Below are 25,808 nucleotides of genomic sequence, written 5' to 3'. Positions count from 1 at the left end.
CATTTAACCCCGCCATGGTACAGCACATAGCACTGCTGCATAAAACAGACCTTTACTGTGGTCCATTACCATGTTGATTCTGCTGTAAATCCAATGTCTCATTATTCTCGTTTCAGTTACTTTGAAACCAGATTATTTTTACTTCTACATATATTTTGAAAGTACTTGGAAAGCTCATTATTTCTTAGGCTATGCTAGCAGTCCACTCGTGATTAGGGCCAGATTTTTAGTCCTGCCACTCCTTATTATTGTTGCCATTTAGGATATGTTTCCGATGTTGGCATGTGTCAAATTTTTGCTCTCCCAGTGAATCGCAGGTCTGGAAATTTAACTCAGCTCTGTGACAAATTATTAAAGTGTTATATTTTAGGGCTACACTTATACTGAAGTCTAGTTTCATGATACCAGTCAAAACTTCTGCAGAGACATGAAAGCTGCATGCCTCATGTAAAGGAGAACTATAAAGCATCCCTCTGCCATAGCAAATGTCTACATTACAATTAGAAGCACAAAATAAAAGCTGGATATCATTCAAGGAGAGCTTATTACAAGCTTGTAGTATCCAGTAAAGTAACCCTTATCCTTACTGAACTCCTGTATGTATAAAAAGGAATTCCTGGAATCAAGGATATGGAGACAAGTAAACAGTTTTATGTATAATAAGAGGGTTTTAATAATGATTCTACCAAAGCATCCCGGGAGAACAGAGGTTTCTCTCTTTTCTATCTGATTCTTCATGAATATATAATGTTTTTGTGGTGGAAATGCCTCAAATTCATTTGAATTCAATGTTTGTTCATTTGTTTTTCACTGCCTTCTTTGGCATATCCTAATGCCACAGACTTCACTAACTGCGAGGCCATGATTAGAGACTTGCTCCAGGTTTGGACTAATGTTGCTCTATAACCAGCTGTAAGGGGTGTACAAGAGGGTCTGGGATGACTAACTCTCTGATTTTCCTCCATGGCCTGAGGAACTCACCATGTGGAGGATCCCAGGTGCAGACACAGCTCCTACTGTTCTGTGCTGTGGCATGTATATATGGCCATCTGCCCCTTGAGTCATTTGCTTTGCAGAATGTTATATTGTTGTAAAATTATGTTGTTGGGAGAAAAAAGATAATCTGAGGGTTGGAAACTAATTTTCAACTCCGTCCTTTAAAGAATATTTGTAATTTTTGCCATGCAGTTCCAGAGAAGAAAGCTATATGCTTGATGAGGTATTTCACAAAGGAAGCAGGATCCAGTGCACTTTCATTCTAAAAATTCCTAGTTTTTGACCTTTTCTAACCTTCTGAATATAAAATTCTCTTTCATATTTAATGCTAGATCTCTCACTTATTCTGACTACTGTCGTTTCTCATAGGTTTTAAATGTAACATAAGCCCTGTTTAAAATTGGCTTCACTCTCTTATCTCAGTAAGTCTAAGGCTGGCTGATTAATTGGGCTTTAATGACACTACACATTAAAAAATTCTCTTTACTCTATTAAAATGAGCCTCTTCCTACATTTGAAAGGACAGAATGTTTCAATAAAATAGCAAGACAAGAACTGCTGAGTGGGGGAGGAGAGTGCAGTCAATTCAGCATGCAGCATGTAGTGAGCACATGACCCGCTCATTGCCTTTTTTATGGTAATTGTTGAGATGAAAGTTTCTTTTTTCTGTCAATTACAACATTGTCCTCGTTGAAATAACTTTTAAGTTACAATGTAGTTTCCAAAGTGGGGAAGGGGGTGCCCAATACCAGAAGGTCCACAATTTGTCACTAATTGGCACTAAATTAGGAGTCTCACTTGGACACCACAAGGATCACTGATGTGATGTGCAGTGCAGCCTTGTTTCTGTTTCAGCATGCTGCATCATGGAGCTGTGGGAGGCAAGTTCCATTTTTAATACCACTGAATTCCCAGCCCCAGTTGCTTTATTGCCAGGAGGAACAGTTGGAGGTTGAGTTATTACCAGGCTGTTATAGGGAGGGGCTTAAATGAAGGTCTGAGAATAGATTGCCCACCTGCCTCCTTGGCTGCAGAATGTATTTGGCCAAAAGGAACCAAAAAGGGAACAGAATGAAACATCAGAAGACCAGGAATTATGGGATCTAGAAGTGCCACTCTGGTGTGGTAGAGACAGTCCTGAGATTGGAGTTTGAGCGCATTGTTGGAGATATGTCCTGAATCTAAACTGGGAGTGCTTGATGTAAATACTGAGCAACATAAGTGAAACTTGCCCCATTTCCTAATACTAATATTCTTCACCTGATGGGCCTGAAAACAACTGAAATGAAATGGGAATAAACTACGCATATAATGTACTTCTCCGCTCAATGTCCCATCCAAAGCTATATCATTTGGTCTAGGAATATAGGAACAGGGGGTGGCCAGGGGTCAGGCCTGCTCCACCATTCAGTTAGATCATGGCTGATCATCTACCTCAACGACACTTCCTGCACTATCTCCATGTCATTTGGTGTCATTAGTATCCAGAAATCTATCGATTTCTATCTTGAACATGCTCAAGGATTAAGCTTCCATAGCCCTCTGGGGTAGAGAATTCCAAAGATTCACCACCCTCTGAGTGAAGAAATTCCTCCTCATCTAAGTCCTTAATGGCCTGCCCCTTATTCTGAGACTATGGCCAGAATTTTTAGCTCGGCAGGTGGGCGCACACCCGGCCCAACTGAGCGTGAAATGATGCGCGATGATATCGGCCGAGTGTGCCATTGTCAACGCACAGTCACGTGATATTTCAGTCGGCAGGCACGCACCGGATTCGGCAGTGTGCCCACCAACAATTAAAAGGCCTACTAAGGCGATTAAGTTATCAATTGTGCTTAATTCTTCACTGCCCGTCCAACCTAATGGTTGATGGGCAGGCGAAAAGGTCAAGTGGCCTTTGCATTTTTTTGGAAACCTCACCCACAGTCAGGATGAGGTTCCCAAAATCAAATACAAAGAAATTTAAAACTTTAATTTTTAATTAAAACCTGTCCCTGCTCATGTGACAGAGTCACATGAGGGGACATGTTTTATTAAATTTTTCTGTTGCTTAATAATTTTTTCAATATATTCTTCATCTCTCTGAGGCAGCTCCATGCCTCAAGGACATTATTCAGTGCTCTCTCGCGCGCATGCGTGAAGTTCACGCTAGGCTCACTCACCCTCCTCCCCGTGCCCGCACAGGCAGCGCTCAGCACTGCCGCTCACGTATCATGCTGGGCAGACCTTAATTGGCCTGCCCATGTGAAATCACGAAGCGTTGCCAATCCTGGGCAGTGGGCAGCTTCCCGACCACCCCTGCCTGCCCCTGTCGATCCTGCACACCAAGGGCAAAATTCTGCCTGATGTCCCCTGGTTCTAGACTCACCAGCCAGGGGAAACATTCTATCTACCTCTACCCTGTCACGCCTGTAAGAATTTTTAAAGTTTCACGAAGTCTATCCACAGATTCCCTTGCTGACAAGTGACTGCATTTGAATGCAGCCTATCACAGGCACACACACAGATCAGATACATGCAGATGCTGGAAGTCTCGAAAACAGATAATGCTGGAAATACTCAACCAGTCAGGCAGCATCTGTGGAGAGAGAAACAGAGTTAATATTTCAGGTTGATGATCATTCATCAACTGACAAATCATCGATCTGAAATGTTAACTCTGTTTCACTCTCAAACATTGTTTAGTTTGTGATAGAAACATAGAAACTAGGAGCAGGAGTAGGGCATTTGGCCCTTCAAGCCTGCTCCGCCATTCATTATGATCATGGCTGATCATCAACTCAATAGACTGCTCCCGCTTTCTCCCCATATCCTTTGATCCCTTTTGCCCCAAGAGCTATATCCAACTCCTTGAAAACATACAATGTTTTGGCCTCAAATACTTTCTGTGGTAACAAATTCCACAGGCTCACCACTCTCTGGGTGAAGAAATTTTTCCTCACCTCAGTCCTAAATGGTCTACCCCGTATCCTCAGACTGTGACCCCTGGTTCTGGACTCCCCCACCATCGGAAACATCCTTCCTGCATCTACCCTGTCTAGTCCTGTTAGAATTTTATAGTTTTTTATGAGATCCCCCCTCATTCTTCTGAGCTCTGGTGAATTTAATCATAACTGACTCAATCTCTCCTCATATGTCAGTCCCGCCATCCCAGGAATCGGTAAACCTTCGCTGCACTACCTCTATAGCAAGAACATCCTTCCTCAGATAAGGAGAACAAAACTGCACACAATATTCCAGGTGTGGTCTCACCAAGGCCCTGTACAATTGCAGCAAGACATCCCTGCGCCTGTACTCGAATCCTCTCGCTATGAAGGCCAACATACCATTTGCCTTCTTTACCGCCCACTACATCTGCATTCTTACCTTCAGCGACTGGTGTACGAGGACACCCAGGACTCGTTGCACATTCCCCTCTTTCAATTTATAGCCATTCAGATAATAATCTGCCTTCCTGTTTTTGCTACCAACGTGGATAACCTCATATTTATCCACATTATACTGCATCTGCCATGCATTTGCCCACGCACTCAGCTTGTCCAAATCACACTGAAGCATCTCTGCATCCTCCTCACAGCTCACCCTCCCACCCAGCTTTGTCTCATCTGCAAATTTGGAGATATTACATTTAGTTCCCTCGTCTAAATCAATATATATTGTGAATAGCTGGATATTGTGATGACACAAAGAGAAACAATTCAGCACAATGCACAAAGATAATTACTTTTATTCAAGAAGAATATGTTAGCAGTATATTGTAGATTTGAAAGTAAAAAGAAAGGAAAGACTGGAATTTCTATAGTACCTTTCATGACCACAGGACCCCAAACTGTTTTACAGCCAAAGAAGTGTTTTTGGAGTGTAGGCACTGTTATAATGTAAGAAATGTGGCAGTTAGTTTGTGCATAGCAAGCTTCCGCAAACAACAATATGATAATGACCAGGTAATGTGTTTCTTTGATGATGATTGAGGGATACATATTAGTCATGTCAGTAGGTAGAACTCCCCTGCTCTTTTTCAAAGCAGAGCCACAGGATCCTACGCATACACCTGAGAGAGCAGGTGGGCCCTCAATTTAATGTCTCATCTGAAAACGGCACTTCTGACAATGCAGTATTCCCTCAGTATGGCTCAGGAGTTTGGGCCTTGATTTTTGTGCTCAAGTCCTGGAGTGAAACTCTTGCCTATAATTCCATTCATGATTAATTTTTAATCTGACCATGATATTAAAGAGAAGTAGAGCGCTGGTGCGTTCCCACAAAATGGGGAATTGCAATTCTTCCTCACTATGGAGTGGCATAACAACGTTCAAGTCCATGAGCAGCATTTACAGAAATCTTGGGCCTGGAGACAGACTTCCTTCCAACTTCCCCTAACCAATAACCAAAAATCAAATAAAAATATTCATGAAGGATATGAGAAAATTTTTTAAAATATTACAGAATGCAGCTCCTTTTAAAAAATGATGGGGAAAGATGAGAACACATTCATGTAGAAAACTGCTTCCATTTCTGTTGGCTTTATAACTTATCATTTATTATTGAGAAAACTTACCATAATGAAGGCATCAAACGTTGGAGGAGTATGACCTGTTTTTAAAATTGGAAACCTTAGGGTTGTTATGTAACTTATGTTCTCCCTGTCATCATATTGTGCCTTGGGGTGATAAAAAGCCTCTCATTCTGACTACTGTGCCCAAGATCAGCAACACTTACAGATTCATGTTACGGAAATAAAACAAATCACCTCACATTAATGTGACAATAAGAAAATAAATCTTGCTTGCCACAACTTTGTTATGATCTCCTTCCATCTGCACTAGTTAAAACAGCATTCTGCAAGCTAGAAATGCGTAATATTGAATATAGAAATTTATCAAAGGTCAGAGGGTTCCCAGAACTCCATGAATGCACTAGCCCTGCCACCTCTGCATTTAATGATTAACTTTAAATGCTTCATCTCACCTAGATAATCCTAGGCCCAACCATCTTCAGATGCTTCATCAATGATATTCCTTCCATCATAAAGTCAGAAGTGGGGATGTTCGCTGACGATTGCAAAATGTTCAGCAATGTTTGCAAATCCTCAGATACTGAGGCAGTCCGTGCCCATAAGCAACAAGACCTGGACAATATCCAGGCTTGGGCTGACAAGTGGCAAGTAATATTTGCGCCACACAAGTCCCAGGCAATGACCATCTCCAGCAAGAGAGAATCTAACCATCACCCCTTGACATTCAATGACATTACCATCACTGAATCTCCCACTATCAACATCTTGGGGGTACCATTGACAAAAAACTAAACTGGACTAGCCATATAAATACTGTGGCTGCAAGAGCAGGTCAGAGGCTAGGAATTCTGCAGCGAGTAACTCACCTGACTCCCCAAAGCCTGTCCACCATCAACGAGGCACAAGTCAGGAGTGTGATGGAATACTGTCCACATGCCTGGATGAATGCAACTCCAACAACACTCAAGAAGCTTAACATCATCCAGGACAAAGCAGCTAGCTTGACTGGCACCACATCCACAAACATTCACTGCTCCACCACTGACAAACAGTGGTAGCAGTGTGCACTGCAGGAACTCACCAAGGCTCCTTAGGCAGCACCTTCCAAACCCACGACTGCTACCATCTGGAAGGACAAGGGCAGCAGATACATGGGAACACCACCATCTGGAAGTTCCCCTCCAAGCCACCCACTATCCTGACTTGGAAATATATCGCTGTTCCATCACTGTCGCTGGATCAAAACCCTGGAACACCCTCCCTAACAGCACTATGGGTGTACCTACACCATGTAGCCTGCAGTGGTTCAAAAAGGCAGCTCACCACCACCTTGTCAAGGACAGTTAGGGATGGACAATAAATGCTGGCTGCCCACATCCAGTAAATTAATTTTAAAAAGCTTGGTGTAAGAATTCCTCTAATTGCTGTTTGCAGTGACATTGTAGCATGTCTGTGAAGATTTCTTCTATATGCTATATTTAACAAAATCAAATTTACTCTAAAAGAATTAATTTACAGCATTACCAAAAATATCAGATTACATTTTCACAACCATATTTATAATGTAATTGCATACAATGATCAGAGGAATTCTTGCTTCCAATTGCTGGTAAATTTAAATCTTATTCTTTAGGGCATCACCAATATGCAGTGCCAAGAAATGGTAAAAATACTTCATGAAATATGTTCCCAATAATATTTGCAAATGGGAAGAACTATGGCAGACGAAATAAATGTACAGTATTGCATGATTGAAGGAAAAAAAGTCATATTTAATTAATAAAAGCAAAGAACTGCGGATGCTGGAATTTCAAAACAAAAACAGAAACAGAAATACCTGGAAAAACTCAGCAGGTTTGGCAGCATCGGCGGAGAAGAGCACAGCTGACGTTTCGAGTCCTCATGACCCTTGCACTTCGTTCTGTTGAAGGGTCATGAGGACTCGAAACGTCAACTGTGCTCTTCTCTGCCGATGCTGCCAGACCTGCTGAGTTTTTCCAGGTATTTCTGTTTCTGTTTTTGTTTCGTATTTAATTAATGTTGTCAAAGTGGCTACGAGAGAGACTAGAAAAAGATTTGGAAGCGATAATACTCTCAACACTGAAGATAGTCATCAGAACCGCAATCAACAGCAAACAGAATACTTAATTGGGCCATCTTGCTGGAGCTGTGTAATGATTTGCTCAGACTGTAACTTGAATAATGTATTCAGTTCTGGTCAACAAGACACAAGGGAAACATCCCAAGTCTTGAAAATGATGTACTAAAGAGCTCCGAAGCTGAATCCTACCGTCAGAAAAATGAGTTATGAGGAACATTTATAGCAACTTGGACCATTTAAGCTTGGAAGACTCAGAGAACATTATGGATGTATATAAGGTACAAAGTCAATTTGAAAAGGCTAACCCTGACCATTATTTGATGATTGCAGGGCATAGGTTCACGATACAATCTAGTAAAAGGCAAGTTTAGGTTTAGAACTAAAAGCAGAAAGCGATTCTTCATTAAGCTAGTTAGGTTGGTGGAGACAGAAATTTGAGTTGAATGTAATCTGATTCTGTAATGGAACAGCAGAAGGTGGAGGGATATTGTGGATGGAAAGCTTAGACCTGCTTCATTTGTACTTAACTTTTGAGATATCATCATTAGTTTACAATCTGTGGTTTGGGCAGCATGTGTGAAGTCTAGAAATGTGATTCAGATTTTTTTTTCAGATTTTTTTTTACGTTAATGTAAATTAAAAGGTAAATGTTTCAGAGTGGTAAGTTACAGGTTCAGGCTACAGATTCCTCATATTTGAGTTCCCTTTCTGTAATGTGCTATCATAAGAAACTACCAAGTCAGGTAATAATGGGTATGGTCAAGAAATAATAATGAGTTTGATCCCAGAGTGCCTTCAGCATCTGGCTAAATAGAGGCATTGGAGAAGTATGGAAGTGAGCCTCTACCCACCCTCCCAACCAGGAGGCATATTTCAGGATGGATGAAAAAGGAGGTAGGAAATCATTTTTAAATGTTGTAATTTTTAGGAGGAGGTTCTTCTGTAATGCTACAGAGCTTCCTATGCAAGGTACATCACCATATGATGGGAACCAAAGAGATTTCCCTCTGTCACTCTATCTCGAATAGTTTTCTGTTCATGGTACTCAAGGGAAATGATTGCATTCCATATCAGCATCAGGCACTCCAAGGCCAGATATAGCAGTTATAATTTTTGATTAAGCTGCTTCTGCTCTGCCTCAATAATGTATTTTAAACTGAAATGCCTAATGACCCAAAAGTAATATCTCCATCCATGTCATTTTTCTGAATAAGACTGTTCCAGATTATCCTGTCCATTGTCACCTAGGACACATTTGATCCAAATTCACTTAAAATCCTTCCAGAAAGAAAAGGTTTTTATCCCGTGCATCTGGAGAGGCTTTCAACCCAACGTCCAAGAATTGAAAAAGTATGTTTTAACCCACTATGAAACCTTCCTCATCTTGTGAGTCATCCTTGGATTTTTTTCCCTTCTTTCTCTGGGTGAAAATGCCTTTTGCTGTTAATTTTTTTGTTTGTTTTTGTTCTAAACGTATTATATATTCTATAGTAAGGACTTATAACCCAATCAGTCCACGTCCAAATGCAGCAAGACCTGAACAGTATCCAGGCTTGGGCTGACAAGTGGCAAGTAACATTCATGCTACATAAGTGTCAGGCAATGACCATCTCCAACAAGAGAGAATTCAGCCATTGCCCCTTGATGTCCAATGACACTCAAGAAACTTGCCACCATTCAGGACAAAGCAGCTCGCTTGATTGACACCACATCCACAAACATTCACTCCCTCCACCACTGATGCACAGTAGCAGCACTGTGTCCCATCCGCAAGATGCATTGCAGGAATTCATCAAGGCTCCTTTGACAGTACCTTCCAAACCCGTGACCACTACCATATAGAAGGACAAGGGCAGCAGATAATTGGGAACACACCACCTGGAAGATCCCCTCCAAGTCACTCACCATCCTGATTATAAATATATCACTGTTTCTTCACTGTCGCTGGGTCAAAACCCTGGAACTCCCTTCCTAATAGCACTGTGGGTGTACCTACACTACATGGACTTCAGCAGTTCAAGAAGGCAACTCACCACCGCCTTCTCAAGGGCAACTAGGGATATGCAATAAATGCTGGCCCAGCCAGCAAAGCCCACATCCCGAGAATGAATGAAAAAAATTGATTTTAGACTTTCAAAGTGAATCTTAATTCCATGATTACATTGCACCATCTCCCAATTTAGTCACATAAATGTTTATGTGGGGCATCTCAAACTGAAAGGACTCATAACAAGGGTGATCTCTACAATGGTATCATGGGAAAGCACAGAATCTTTACAGTGCAGAAGGAGGCCACTTGGCCCATCGAGTCTGCACTGGCTCTCTAAAAGAGCATTCTACCTAGTCCCACTCCCCTCGCTTATCCCCGTAACCTTGCATTTTCTCTCTTTTCAGGTAGCAATCCAATTCCCTTTTGAATACCTCCACCACCCATTCAGGAAGTTTGTTCCAGACTCCAACTACCTTCTGGGTGAAAAATTTTTCCTCACATCATACTTACTCCTTTTGCCAATTATTTTGAATCTGTGCCCTCAAGTTCTTGATGTTCTCTTGACTGGGAACAGTTTCTCACTATTTACCCTATCTATATCCATCAGGATGTTGAATACCTCTATCAAGCCTCCTCTCAGCCTTCTTTTCTCCAAGGAAAACAGTTCCAACCTCTCCAAGATATCCTCATAGCTACAGTTCTTCATCCAGTTCTTCTTGTGAATCTCCTCTGTATTCTCTCCAGTGCATTCACATCCTTCCTCAAGTATGGCACTCAGAACTGGATGCAGTACTCCAGATGAGGCCTAGCTAGTGTATTTTACAAGTTCAACATAACTCTTACTCTAGTAGTTAATGCCCCTATTAATAAACCCTAAGATACTATTTGCTTTATTTACTGCTCTCTCAACATGCCCTGCCATCTTCAATGAGCTGTGTACATATACACTGAGGTCCCTCTGTTCCTGCACCTCCCTTTATTTTGTACTGTTTCACCATATCTTTCCTGCCAAAACGACCACCTCACACTTCTCTGCATTGAACTTCATCTGCCACTTGTTTGCCCAACCCACCAACATGTCTATGTCCTTTTGAAGTTCAAGACTATTGTCATCACAGTTGACAACATTTCCAATCTTCGTATCATCTGCAAATTTTGAAATCATGCCCTGCACACCACAGTCTAGGTCATTAATATATATCAGGAAGAGGAGGGTCCCAACACTGACCCTGGGGAATTCCACCACAAACCTTCCTCCAAACTGAAAAACAGTCATTTATCATTACTCTGTTTCCTGTCACTCAGCCAATTTTCTATCCAAGTGCCTACTTTCCTTTTTATTCCATGACCTAGAATTTGGCTCACAAGCCTGTTGTGTGGCACTGCATCAAATGCCTTTTGAAAATCCATGTACACCACATCAACAGTGTTTCCTTTATCAACCTTTTCTGTTACCTCCTCAAAAAACTCCAAGTTAGTTAAACATGGTTTTCCCTTGATGAATCCATGCTGGCATTCCTTAATTATCTTGCACTTGTCTAAGTGATTATTGATTTTATCTGGCACTATAGTTTCCAGCAGTTTCCCTACCATTGAGGTCAAACTGACTGGTCTGTAGTTGCCAGCTTTATCCTTGCATCCCTTTTTGAACAAGGGTGTAACATTCACAGGTTCTCCAGCCCTCTGGCACCACCCTGTGTCTAAGGAAGACTGGAAGATTATCACTAGTGCCTCTGCAACTTCCCTCAATGCCCTTGGATGCATCTCATTCGGTCCTGGTACCTTAACTATTTTAAGTAAAGATAGCCTTTACAACATCTCCTTCCCTTTGATTTTAATTTCTTCTAGTGTGCCAGTCACCTCCTCTCTCACCTTGGCCTGGGTAGCAAGCTGTTCCTTTGTGAAGACATATGCAAAGTACTTGTTCAAAACCTCTGTTATTTCTCCAGCATCCACATGCAAGTCCTCTTTTTTGTCCCTAATTGGCTCTACTCTTTCTTTTACTACCCTTTTATCATTTACGTGCTTATGGAAGACCTTGAGATTCCCTTTTATGTTCGCTGCCAGCACTTAGCAGAAGTCAGCTACCTCCCGGTGCAAGTGGTGGGCCTTATGGTCCTGTGAACCTTAAGGAGCCCAGTGATCATGTGGCAAAATTCATATATAGCCAAAAACAAAATACTGTGAAACCGGAAATCTGAAATAAGAACAAAAATCGCTGGAAAAACTCAACAGGTCAGGCAGCAACCTCCACCATTTTTTCCAGCTCCAGCGCGATGGAACCATTAAACGCCTCTTCCGCTGCCCATCTCAGTATTCCGTAGGGACTGTTCCCTACCCTAGTCCACTCATCAGTCACTCTAACACCCCTTCCCTTTATGTGGCCCATTTCTGTACAGAGTAGATGCAACACCTGCCCTTTCCTCTCCACCCTTCTCACTGTGCGACGTCCCAAATACTCTTTTCAAATGAAACAGAAATTTACTTGTACTTCTTTCAATTTGCTGTTCACGATGTGGATTCTACATGGAGGAGACCAAACACAGACTGGGTGACCACTTTATAGAACACCTTTGCTCAGTCCAGAAGCACCACCCCGAGCTTCCGATTACTTGTCATTTTAATTCTCAACCTTGCACGCACTCTGACCTCTCTGTCCTTGGCCTGCTGCAATGTTCCGCTGAAGCTCAATGTAATCTCAAGGAACAGCACCATATCTATCGACTCAGCACTCTATAGCCTTCAAGACTCAACAACTTTAGATCATGACTTCTGCCTCCGTCTTGTTTGATGTGTTTTTTTCTTTTTTTGTTTTGCTAGGTTGGTCTTCGTCTTGTTTCTTTCTTCATCCCTTCATGTTGCATTCAGATGGTTTTTATGTTGCAATTCATGCCTAATTTGAACACAACCTTTGTTTCTTTACTGTATGCATCGTCATTCTCATTGATTGTTTCTTCATGAAATCTTTTGCTATTTAATCTGTCCTGCCCTTTGCCCGAGCACTTACCTTCTCCTTTGTTCTTCCTGCCCCCTCCCCCTTCCACTGGTTTAAAAACTCATACATTACTAACTTCAGCCCTCTTAAAGCTCATCAACCTGAAACATTAAATCTGTCTCTTTCCACAGATGATGTCTGACCAGCTGAGTTTTTCCAGCATTTTTTTCCTCTGATTTTAAATAGTTAATTGGCAATTTCTGACTCTCACACACCACGTTCATGCTAGAAAATTGTGTGGTTGGCAGTTCAAAATTCAGACTGCCTGCTCCATGACCAACTGAGGCTAGAGCTGATGCAGTACTCAGCTGAGTGACTGGGGTATCAGCAGTCCCTCCTGAAGAAAGTAGGCGCTCACTTCATTTTGCAATTAAATCGTAAGTCAGATGTAGGATTGCATTGCTATGACATTTTATCCCTGCTATGTTTTGCTGCACTTTTAAACTTGCAGCAACTATTAGCTGGTGAAACAATATCCCTGCTGTCATTAATATTTCCAGAATTGATTTACTGCCAGGGGCTCATAAACAGCAGAAGGAACTACTGCCTTGTCTTTTTTAAAATTAATGGAATGTAGACATCGTTGGCAAGGCCAGTGTTTGTTTCCAATTCCTAATTGTCCTTGAGATGCACCTGTTTGGTTTGACATCCCATTTCATTGACAAGAGTCAATCACATTGCTGTGGGTCTGGAGTCACATATAGACCAGAATGGGTAAGAATGGTAGGTTTCCTACCGGAAAGGATATTAGTGAATTTTGAGTTTTTACTGCAATCTAGTACTTACGTGATCACTATTATTGGTACTAGCTTTTTTTATTCCAGATTTATTTAATTAACTGCACTTAAATTTCTCTTTCTCCACCATTCCTCAATTTGGACACAGCCTTTATTTCTTTGCTGTATCCATTGTCACTCTCTTTGTCTGCTGCATCATGAAATCTTTTGTTATTAGATCTGTCCTGCCCTCCACCCAATCACTGATCAATGAGATAATCCACCCTCTCTCTATCCAGGGATTTCAGGGCGACATTCTCTGTCTTGATCATTTCTATCAATGTGCTTCTTATGTCTTTTCTGATTTTTTCCCCAGGTATTCGCTGTGATAATGTGTGTCTGCAGGGGAGTTGGGGGCCAAACTGCTCCATTTCCTGTAACTGTGAAAATGGGGGCTCCTGTTCACCTGAGGATGGGACTTGTGAGTGTGCACCTGGATTTCGTGGAGCCAAGTGCCAGAGGAGTAAGTATGAAGCCTAACCTGGTGGGACTTCTATGGTTTTTAAAAAAATATTTTCTCCTTCTTCACCCAGTTGGTCTCCATGTATTATGTCTGGCAAAAGGAAAGAAGCCATTCCCTCTCTCAGGTGCCAGCTTAAGCATCTGGCCCAATTTTCATCGTTCCACCATTGGTAGAGATGCCTTCGGCCTTAAGCTCTGAAATGTCCTCTCTGCTTCACTACTTCACTCTCCTCCTTTAAGTCACTTCTTAAAATCCATCCCTTTGACTGAAGTTTTGGTAATCGGCCCTAATATTTATTTATCTGGCTTGGTGTCAAATTTAATGACCTCCAATTCAGCATCTTGGGGTGTTTTTAATACATCAAAGACACTACATAAATGCAATAAAAGCAAAATACTGCAGATGCTGAAAATCTGAAATAAAAACAGAAAATGCTGGAAAAACCCAGCAGGTTTGGCAGCATTTGTGAAGAGATAAATAGAATTAACGTTTCGAGTCCATATGACTCTTCTTCAGAGCTCTGAGTTTTTCCAGCATTTTCTGTTTTTATTTACTACATAAATACAAGTTGCTGTTGACATAATGTGAACAACCTATTAACTTTTCTAACTTTAAGATATATGTATATAATTAAGATATATGTTTATTAAGAACTAATATAATACAGCACAAAAGGAGAGGATTCATCCCATCGAGTCTGTGCCAAATATTTTGACGTGCAGTCTAGTTAGTCCCACTCCCCTACTCTTTCCTATATCCCTGCTATTCTTTTTTCCTTTAGGTATTTATCCAATTCCCTTTTGAAGACTACAACTCAATTTGTATCCACCATCCATCATGCAGTCCATTCCAAATCCTAACCACTTGTTGCATTAAAAAGCTTTTCTTATGTCACCTCTCGTTCTTTTGCCAATCGCCTTAAATCAGTGCCCAATGGTTACCAACATTCAACCAAAGGATGCAATTTTTCATTATTTACACTATCTAAACCCTTCGTGATTTTAAACACCTCTGTCAAATTTCTTCCTAGCCTTCTCTTCTCTAAGGAGAGCAACCCCAGCTTCTCCAGTCTATTCATATAACTCTAATAACCTCATCCCTGGAACTATTCAAGTAAATCACTTCAAATCTTCTCAAGCTTTCATGTTCTTCCTAAAGTATGATGCCGGTCTGGGGCTGAACTAGAGTTTTATATAAGTTTAGCATTACTTCCTGACTTTTGTACTCCATGCCTATATTTATCAAGTCCAGGATCCCATATGCTTCAGTAAATGCTTTGTTAACCTGTCTGCCCATTTTTCAAAGATTTGTGCACAAACACCACCATACATAAAAAAAAAAGTATGTCTGGACATTACTACAAGGTCATAAGCAAATTGTATTTTCAAGTCACAAATGCCACAGGCTACCACTTTAGATCTTTTCTGCTAACTAATAGAATGCTGTTTTGTGTACAGGTGAGTGCTGCAGGAATTGCTGTTAGAGTCTACATGGACTCTAATAAACTCAACAGAATTCTTCACAAGAAGTACATCTCTGGTTTGGGAATCATCTCAAAAACACAGGGAATTGAATCACATAGCTATGACATCATGGGAAAAAACAGCTTGCATTTATTTAGTACAGTTCAGGTGAAACACAGCAGGCAGTTTGCACATGGCAAGGCCTTACAATCAACAATTAGGAAAATTTACAATTAATTTGTTTTTGATGATGGTGGTTGAAGAATAAATATTAGCCAGGCCAAAAAAAATATTGGCTAGGACACTGCAATGAATTTCTACTCTCCCTTGAATATTGCCTGGGATCTTTTACATCCACCTGAGAGGACCAACAAAGCCTTGATTTAACATTTCATCTGAGAGACAGTTTCTCCAGCAGTGCAGCACTGCCTTAGTGTTGGACTAAAGCAAAGCCTAGATTTTATGCTCAATTCCTGGAGTGGATTTCTGGCTCAGAGGTGAGAGTGATATCACTGAGCAAAGCTTACACTTAAAGGGAAAGCTGTTAGGAAATCACAATCCCACTGCCTGTGATTTCTGCCCATTTATGTTAATGGACAGGAAATCAGATGCTTGTCTCACAAATCTTCAAAGTTAATCGACTGACTTCATTTTTGGCAGTGCAGAAAAATAAAATAGTTAATGGACCATTTTCTGGTGGTTGATAATTTCTGACAAATATTTTAAAAAGAGAGTAATTTGAGAAGGTTTTGATTCTCAGATGCTAAGTATTTTGTTTGACTGTGTGAGCTTTTTTGGCTTTCTTTTAGTCTGTTCTCCTGGATTTTATGGCCATCATTGCAACCAAGCTTGTCCCCAGTGTGTGCACAGTAATGGACCATGTCATCATGTCACAGGCCACTGTGAGTGCTTGTCGGGCTTCACTGGTTCCCTCTGCAATCAAGGTAATGTCTTGAATATGTTTGAGTCACATGTGTACAATAAGAGGTGGTGAGGACTTTACATTAGCATAAAAAGTGAAGTCACTGTATTGGGATAATCTTCTGTTATTTCAGTGCTCTTGGGAGAGAAATCTCTAACCTCCAGAATACAGCAGGACTTAGGATAGGGATAGTCACTGTGTACGAAAGTCTGAATTTGAACCTACACGCTGCCAGTCCCTAGTACTAGGATAAAACACCATCTCTGTCTACACTTCATGCCTCTGTACTCACAGAATCAAAAGTGGAATGTAATTTGTTTTCTTCACTAAATTCAGAATCAGTAATATTTACTCATTAAATATTTTTACAAGAATTAGAATCATAATTTAACCTGTTGCTGGTTCTTTGAAAGAGCCAATTGATTAGTCCCAATCCCCTACTTTTTCTGTAGGGTATTGTATACAGTTTGGCAGGCCTGAAGAAGTCTTAGTCATTCATAGGTTAACTGTAAGTCTTTATTGACTCTTAGAACTATTAATGTATACACAGTAATAGGTTTAAGCTAGAGGCTGTCTCCATGCTTGCTGGTGCTCACGGCTCTGTCCAACACTCGACTGACCCTGGGTGCAGGTCAGGTGCTCTCTTACATCATTGTGTGGGCGGTATTGTACTCAGTCCCACATTAACCCCATATGTGCCAGATCCTCATACTACAGGCACAAATTAAAATGTGGGGAGTGAAGCTTAGTTAAAAACAGGATCAGATATTAAAACTCAAGTCTGATCATTCTCCCCTGGCCTCAGTTGAGAGATGGTCTTTTCCTCCATGGTTAGGCCTCTTTGTGTTGCAGTGTTGTATGGTACACAGTGAATGTCAGTGATCCTGGAACCCCTAGTGGCTTTACTGTAAGACATTCCTGATCTGTCAAGGTGTTTGAAGCATGGCATGAAGGTCCCAGTGGTGTGTTCCATAACAATCCTGCTCTTTGAAGGGCTTTGCAGTATCTGTGTTTTTCTTCTGTCCGTGACCACTGAAAGGGTTGTTAGTTTCGCCTGAAGATTTTAGTCTCTGAGGAGCTATCCTTGTAACCTACTTTCAATTCAAGTAAGTCTGACTAAGACGATTTAACCAAAAAGTACTGTATTTGCTGCCTTGGAAGCGGCTGTAATGATCCAATGTTCCTTGGCATTGACCAGCTGATGAAGTCAAACCCCTCTGTGTTTATATAGGCCATTTCATTGTGTCAAGAGATTCCCATGCATACCCTGTACTTTGGCAAATCCTGCAGCCTGGTGAAATTGGGCAGTCTTATCACGCTACTGTTGCTGTTCAGTAGTAAATGAGATAGAGCTGTTGATCCTGCTGAACAATGCATCAGTCACCTGTTGGACACATCTCTAGATGGCTTGCAGTGATAGTTATTTTTCATTATTGTCAGGTACCTGTGAAAATGACGCAAGAACTGAGTGAGGTAGAGCAAGCAGGAACCGAGCAGATTTCTGTGATTTTTCTGGTACATCACCAGTTGAAGTTGATAACCTCCTGTACGTTTGTATCTGTGCTCTGGATCCTGTATCCTCAAAACTATTTTCCCCTTCCTAATCTGGATGTTCCCGCAGCCCTACCCATTCTCTATACTTCAGAGGTAATTTTGAAAAACGTGCCAGGCAGTGTATCCTCATTAAACAGTGTGTTGGATGGAGAATCAAGTCTACGATGATATAACCCTATTCCTGACTTGTGTTTCTGAATATAACAAGATGTTGCATTAACAGTAGCACCATGTAGGATTATCCCTTTGATTTTTTTCTGAAAAGCTTAATTTTGTTCCCAAGGCATTTTACCTGAATTCAGGGTCAAGCTTGTTAGCAACTTTAATTGCAGATTTCTATGATTCCTCAACTTTTTCCAAAATATTTGATTTACCCAATTCCATGAAGTTTTTATCCAAAGTCATTAAACATGAATTAAATATAGATTAATACAGTTAATTCCCAGTACAGTAAAAAGCAGCGGTGTATTATCAAATAAATCATCTGAAGGAGGATTTGATGTACTTTGCTGTAGAATTTCTGTCATGTGCTACTTAAAACGAGAAGAGTCTCTTAATTGACTGAGGGCTTAATCTAAGAAATGATTGGTCTTGGGGCCAATTTGATTGTTGGATCAAAAGGCTAAGAAGAGTTGTGTTGCCTGTAGGCTGAATGCTGATTAACAAAAAGGAGGATCACAGAGAAAGTTTTCCAACAAGTTCTATAGTTTTGTAAGCTAAGTATGTAACAACTATAAATTGTTAAAGTTTACACTACTGTTAAATAAATAGTCCCACAAAAGGCAATTAACAGCGAGATATGCACATTTGAGAGGGGTTCCAGAGATTTATAAATCATTGAGTGCCTGATTGGGGAGGGAAATAAAATGGTAACATAATTAAGGAATTCAATTAGCTAATATTGGATACTTAATCTGATTAATATAGTCATGTTTGGATATATATTGTATCTGAGAGCATTCATTCCTTTTTTCCATCATTTTTTTCAAGTTTCTCTTCTTCCCCATTCCTGAATGCTTTGATTCCCATCACTTGCTTCCAGGGCCACTGATCATGTTCATATACCTAACCAAAGTGCTGATATGTTTGTCTGAGCCTTAGTAATGAGAGCTAGCCAGTTATCCAGCTATGGAGGATGTCACAGCTGCAAATTATCCGCCCTTTCCTTGCATCTGCACACACTGACTTCTGGCAAGAGTTCTTGCTTGTTGAATAGAAGCTGACACCTTAATTGTTTTTCTATTCTTTCATGGGATGTGCATTGCTGGCTTGGCCAGCATTTATTGCCCATCCATAGTTGCCCTTGAGAAGGTAGTAGTGATCTGTCTTCTTGACCTGCTGCAGTCCATGTGGTGTAGGAACACCTACAGTGCTGTTAGGGAGGGATTTCCAGGATTTTGACCCAGCGATAGTGAAGGAACAGTGATATATTTCCAAGTCAGGCTGGTGAGTGGCTTGGAGGGGAACTTCCACATGGTGGTGTTCCCATGTGTCTGCTGCCCTTGTCCTTCTAGATGGTAGCTGTCATGGGTTTGGAAGGTGCTGCCTAAGGAGCCTTGGTGAGTTCCTTCAGTGCATCTTATAAATGGTACACACTGCTGCTACTGTGTGCCAGTGGTGGAGGGAGTGAATGTTTGTGAAAGGGGTGCCAATCAATCTTTCCTAAACCAGAGACCACTGAGATGAGTTGTACTCTTCCACCACTGTCATGTGTGACCAACAAACTCAGCTCAAATAAGGGATCTCCCTAGAAAGGGAAGGCAAATTGTGTATCATATATTTTTCTAAATTTTTTTTATCACTCTGACTTATGAATACTGATATCTCAGTCATGGACATTTACAGACACTCTTCCAGTCCCAAGATCTAGATAATAGCTGAGCTTCAGCTTTATTTTTATATTGCTATAACTATTAATCCAGTTCTTTGCTAAACATATAGCCACATGATTTCCCCACCCTCCCAGCATAAAATGTCCCTCAGTCAGCCAAATGGTTTTAATCCTTTGCCCCTGACTTCCCCACCAGCTTTCAAAAGACAAAAGCTCAGACATACATGCACCCCCCAAAAAATAGAAAAATACATAATATTCAACAAAAAAGTCCATAACATCTGCCACAAAAATGTTTTTTTTTTTTAAATCGTAACAGCTTTTGGGGAAAAAATAATTGGCCAAACAAAGCAATGTTGAACTATTTTCAATTTTGGGCTTCCACTATAGGAAGGGTGTTGAGGTGATAGAGAAGATTTGGCACAGGTTCACTCGGATGCTGTCTGGTATGAGGAAATCCAAATATAAAGAGAAACTTGGAAAATTGAGGCTGTTTTTATTAGAACACAGGAGATTAAGGGGCAATTTGACAAAAGGTTTTTAAAATCATGAAGGAATGGAACAGTGTAGACAGAAACTTGTCAATAATTGGAGATTCTAGAACGAGTGGGCATTGATATAAAATTCAAAATAAAAGATTTAGGACAGAGCATCAGAAGTGTTTTTATGCAGAACATTGTGAGGCTATAGAATGAGAGAGTCAGAGAAGTCAGAGACCATGGCAATGTTTAAAAATGGGTTGGATTGTTTGTTGAAGAAAAAGAGAAATAAAAGATCAGAATTATTTGCTGGTGAAAATAAACACTACCACAGACTGCTTGGACTGTATTGTAATTTCTGTGTAATTTTTTTGTACTGAGGTTGCTGCACTCATTCATTTCTCTGCTTTCTCAATATGTGTGTTCTCTCAGATACTTTGTGGTGGCTTGCTGAGTTGGCAATCCTAGCACGTGACTGCATTTTTTGATATTTGCTCACATATGCCTGCCCTCATCTGCCCTTTATTCATTCTTTTGCATTGTGCTTCCTCGGGAATTCACTCGCTGGTTGCTTAGTCCTTCTGCCTCACACAGAAATACTCTTGATTACACCTGTGAATGCCCTTGGCAGTCAGGAGCAGAGACACACATAGAACCTGTTTTCCATAATACAGAGTGACGTGCCTCTTTCTTTGCTACTTTGCATTATGGAGTCAATAGGTTGCCAACGCTGTAAGCATGAAATTCATAACCTTACCAGCACTGACTTCCTCACAGCACTGGGCTTGAAACAGCTATAACCTCTTTCCCCTCATTTGGCCTTGACTACCTCTTAGACAAGGGGAAATATCACAGAGCCCACCTCGATGCATTTGTTAGCAGCCAGAGGCAGAGCAGCAATGGTCATGTTTGCCTATCTCCTTGGATAAGAGAATGGTGTGCGGTGTAGAGAAACTTGGAACTCAGAATAGAAAAGCTGAAGTAATGTGCAAAAGAAGTCCAATAAAGAGCAAAATGTAATAATAATGTTATAAAAGCAAAATACAGTGGATACTTCCAAAGAAGTAATATTTGACTTGAAACGTTAGCTCTGTTTTTCTCTCCATAGTTGCTGCCAGACCTGCTGAGTTTTCCTAGCATTTTCTGTCTGTAATAATAATGTTTCTGAACAAGGTCGTTAATAGAAGGATAACAATTCATACAGGAGAAGAAGGTACATTCATGTTATATTTTATTGAAAAATAAAGGGGTAACAGTGTCCATTACTGATTTGTTATTTTTTGATTCCATCTTTGAAACTAGAAACTTCTGATTACTTCCAAATGCTGATGAAGTTAGCCGGTCATTGCTCAAGACTGCAGTTCTCACTCACACGGCTGTTCTTTCACATGAAGAGGGAAGGGGAGAGGGAAGGGATTTTTAAAAGACTCTTTACAGGCTTCACAACGTATTCCCAGACAGTCCTGGGAATTTCCTCAGCTTCTTCTACACCACTCATTTACACCACACTTCCAAAAATGTAGTAGGACCAAGAACTGGGGCAGAAGAAGGAGCATGAGTGGACCAGATGCAGGAGCAGGGGCAAGAATGGAAGCAGGAGTGAGACAGGAAGCAGAGGTTTGATCGGAGTAGAAGAGGGAACTGGACAAGAAGCTACATCAAGGATGGAAAGGGGAGAGTCAGCCATACTGGCAGTGGGATCAGGAATGCGATTGGGAGCAGGAGCTGGGAAATTCCAAGCCTGTAGCAAGTAATTTTGCTGAGCAAAAAGTTGCTTACTAGCACTTTGTTAATGTATTTGGTTTACATTTTGTTTTCCTTTCCAAAGTATGTGCTAGTGGAAGATTTGGCAAGAACTGCTCTGGCATTTGCTTCTGCTCAAACAATGGCACCTGTAATCCTATTGATGGATCTTGTCAGTGTTACCCAGGCTGGATTGGAAAACATTGTTCTCAAAGTAAGTGATAGAAAATTTTTCATTTATACAGTGCTTTATCAAGTTTCTGAAAAATTGCTAGCAGATCATTCAAGAACCCCCTCAGGGTAGTGTCCTAGGCCCAATTATCTTCAGCTGCTTCATCAATGATTACATCCATCATAAGTACAGAAGTGGGCATGTTCGCTGATGTTTGCACAATGTTCAGTACCATTTGCAACTCCTCAGATACTGAAGCAGTCCATGTCCAAATGCAGCAAGACCTGGACAATATCCAGGCTTGGGCTGACAAGTGGCAAGTAACATTCATGCCACACAAGTGTCAGGCAATGACCATCTCCAACAAGAGAGAATCTAACCATTGCCCCTTGATATTCAATGGCATTACCATCGCTGAATCCCCCACTATCTACATTGTGGGGATTACCATTGACTAGAGAATGAACTGGACTAGCCACATAAATACTGTGGCTACAAGAATTCTGGCGAGTAACTCACCTCCTGACTCCCTAAAGCCTGTTCATCATCTACAGGGTACAAGTCAGGAGTGTGATGGAATACTCTCCTCTTGTCCAGGTGAGTGCAGCTCCAACAACACTCAAGAAGCTCAAAACCATCCAGGACAAAGCAGCCCACTTGACTGCACCCCATCCACAAACATACACTCCCTCCACCACTGACGAACAGTGGCAGCAGTGTGTATCATCTACAAGATGCACTGCAGAAATTCACCAAGGCTCCTTAGGCAGCATTTTACAAACCCACAACCACTACCATCTAGAAGGACAAGAGCAGCAGATAGATGGGAACACCACCACCTGGAAGTTCCCCTCCAAGCCACTCACCATCCTGACTTGGAAATATATCGCCGTACCTTCATTGTCACTCAGTCAAAATCCTGGAACCCTCTCCCTAACAGCACTGTGAATATACCTACACCAGATGGACTGCAGTGGTTCAAGAAGGCAGCTCACCACCACCTTCTCAAGGGCAATTAGGGATGGACAATAAATGCTGGCCTAGCCAGCGATGCCCACACCCTATAAAAATGAATTAAAAAAACACATACAAGTTTGGCACATCACTCAATATTCCTCACATGCTGGAGCTGTGGAAATCAGTCAAGATTCTCTCACACACTATAAACTTTATAAGAACTTGGCTAAAATTTTATAGGGGAGAACCTTTGGCTCAGTGAGCAGAGGCGAGGCCCACTCACCGAGGCGTAAAATGATGCCGGGCGTGCTTCCTGATGTCACTGCACGTCATTTAGATTTTCAGTTTGGTGGTGAAATGGTGGAGCGGACCCGATCGGGGCGCCAGTCGGGTCCGTGCCCACCCCCACACAACCCCCTCATTGGGGGGAAGATTCTGCTCATAGTATACTTTTGCAGAGTTGCCAATTTCCATTGAAAACATTGACTCATTTTCAACCCTGAAATGTTGGTGAAATTGGCTCTAAAAGTGCAGGAGATCAGCAAATTGATTTTATAGCCTATAAGAGAGTTGAAAGAACATGCTCAGAAAGTATAGAGAACTTAAGTTTTATTAGTTAGGAGAAGTAGTTTAAGTTGGACAATCAAGCAGTCACTTTATTTCAGCCTCAATGGTTGCAGACTGATGTGGTGACCATCGCTGCTTTCAGTTAGAGGCCAAATAAGTGACCAACCACTTAGGATATTTGGAGTGATACTGTGACTTTTTTAATTCCACATTAATATCATGCTAGATTTCTTATGTTGTTCGGTGCTATGATTTGAAACCTTTATAGAGGTGATTTATTTCTTGTTGTTTTATTTTGAGAATCTGTTACAGAGACATCATCAATCATTTTTAAAATGGTTTAAGCAGTCATTTTGAAATGTGCCAGAGTTTATATTGAGCCAGCCAGCAAAAAGTACACCCATGACCCAATCTGGTGTATCATATTGTCCTGAGTTCAATTCTTTCCTGTTCCCAGTGTTGTGCCAAGCCAAAGATAAGGGTGTTATGATGTGGGGTAGATGTGTGTGCAGACCCCTCCCCACACAGAGGCCTGCGTAAATATATGCATACATATATGCATACTGGTTTTGGTAATAGATTTTAGCATGTCACATATAGATCATCACATGAGAAGGAGTAGCCAGTGAGAGAACAAAATGCTTCACTGGAATGAACTGAAAATTAAAATGCTTCATGTATCTTGCAGAAATTGTTTCTCATAAATGTTACTCTCATTGGACACTGATGGCTTGCTTCTTTATGTGATCTATAATGTGGTTGACAATAAGGCAATGAGGTGGAATGACTGACACGGAGTGATAAAGAGATGTTATCTACTGAACACACTGAGTAATTGGAGACAGTTACATATTTGGTTGTTAGCATTTACTTCAAACATGGAGTAGGATTGATACTTTCTACTCTTATTACAATAATGGAACTGCAAATGTGAAACGTGAATCAAATCACACACATTAGTGTGTTTTAGTTTTGCTTAATTAGCCCTGGAATCTCCAGCAGTTCTTCCATTTCTGTGTTACTGGACTGGGTAATTCTTGTGATTAGATGAATCTGTGTCCCAAGTGTTTCCTGATCTGTTTTCCTTCCAGCAAATTGATGATGTTCTTCCTGATGTCACTATTGACATGTTTCAAGTTTTTGATCAGATTCCCTTCCCCTGAAGTGGTCAAAGCCAAACCCCAAATCACCCAAATTATACCACCAACACTTGCTATCTAAATAATATTGTTAAAAATAAACCAAAAAAAAACACAGGCAGGCAGATGGTGAAGCCAGCAGGCTGGAAGGCCAGCCTCTGTCCACAGGGGCCAGCCATTTGAAATCATTAATGTCGGGTCTTTAAGCTTCAAGAATGGCTAATCCAACATCTCAGATAATCTTAGCTCTCAGCAGGCAATGTTTACACAGCTGAAGAGGGGAGTGATGTCTTTGTTTGAATGACATTTTGATTACCTTGTATTAACCAGATCTTTCTTTGAAGATTTTTTCAATGCCTGTTTGTTTATTTACACTGAGTTAAGAGATGTGAAGTGGATAACAGCTTCTTGACATTGATAGTATGAATGGCTGTGATTAATTGACAGCTTTATGAGAATATAATTCAAAGGAAATGTTGAATTGCTGTTTTCGTTTTTATCCCCGACTCAAGATTAGGGATCCCCCCATAGTTCATAATTCCTCTGAGGTGCCATGAACAACATCGACTAAGAGCAAGAACCTCCCTCAAAATTGTAGGTGGGTTTGAGATGCCCATCCCTGCAGTAAAGCTGGCCAGGGCAGGAGTGCTGTGTGTAGGCTTGCTAACCGCACCCTTAACCCATGCCAGCAAAAATTGCCATAAATGGGAATGGGGGCAGGAATCACGGAATGGGATTGCATCTACCATTTTTAAAGGCTTCCTGACTCAAGCAACTCCATGAAAATCCCTGGGCCCTAGACCCCCCAATCAATGGCAATAATTTTTCTCTATCTAGCCTATCTATTCCTACTTCAATCAAATTGCCCCTTAACCTTATGAATTCCAGGGAATACAACCCTAGTTTGCATAATCTCTCCTTGTACTTTAACCCGTGGAGCTCAGGTATCATTCTGGTAATTCTCTCCAAGGGCAATATGTCCTCCCTAAGTTGCGGTGTCAAGAACTGCTCACACTGACCTAGGTGTGATCTAATCAAGGCTTTGTATAGTTCTGACATGACCTCTACCCTTTTGTGTTTTAGTTCGCTCGATATAAAGGCCAGCATTTCCTTAGCCTTTTTGATTAGTTTCTGTGTCTCTCCATGA

The 25,808-nt window shown here is 41.0% G+C and overlaps 1 protein-coding gene across 2 annotated transcripts in view; it reads left to right on the top strand.

Moving 5' to 3' along the window:
• The window catches only part of megf11 (multiple EGF-like-domains 11), a 354,743-nt gene that overhangs the window by 277,997 nt on the left and 50,938 nt on the right, over nt 1–25,808 (top strand). For both annotated transcript variants that reach the window (XM_041175289.1, XM_041175290.1), the window contains exons 13-15: nt 13,688–13,834; nt 16,107–16,241; nt 21,912–22,040. In XM_041175289.1, the coding sequence (XP_041031223.1) occupies nt 13,688–13,834; nt 16,107–16,241; nt 21,912–22,040 (411 nt within the window). The remainder of the gene's footprint in view (nt 1–13,687; nt 13,835–16,106; nt 16,242–21,911; nt 22,041–25,808) is intronic.

Source organism: Carcharodon carcharias, chromosome 26, assembly GCF_017639515.1.
Source record: "Carcharodon carcharias isolate sCarCar2 chromosome 26, sCarCar2.pri, whole genome shotgun sequence".
Taxonomy (NCBI): Eukaryota; Metazoa; Chordata; class Chondrichthyes; order Lamniformes; family Lamnidae; genus Carcharodon; species Carcharodon carcharias.
This window is presented reverse-complemented; position numbering and strand designations above follow the sequence as displayed.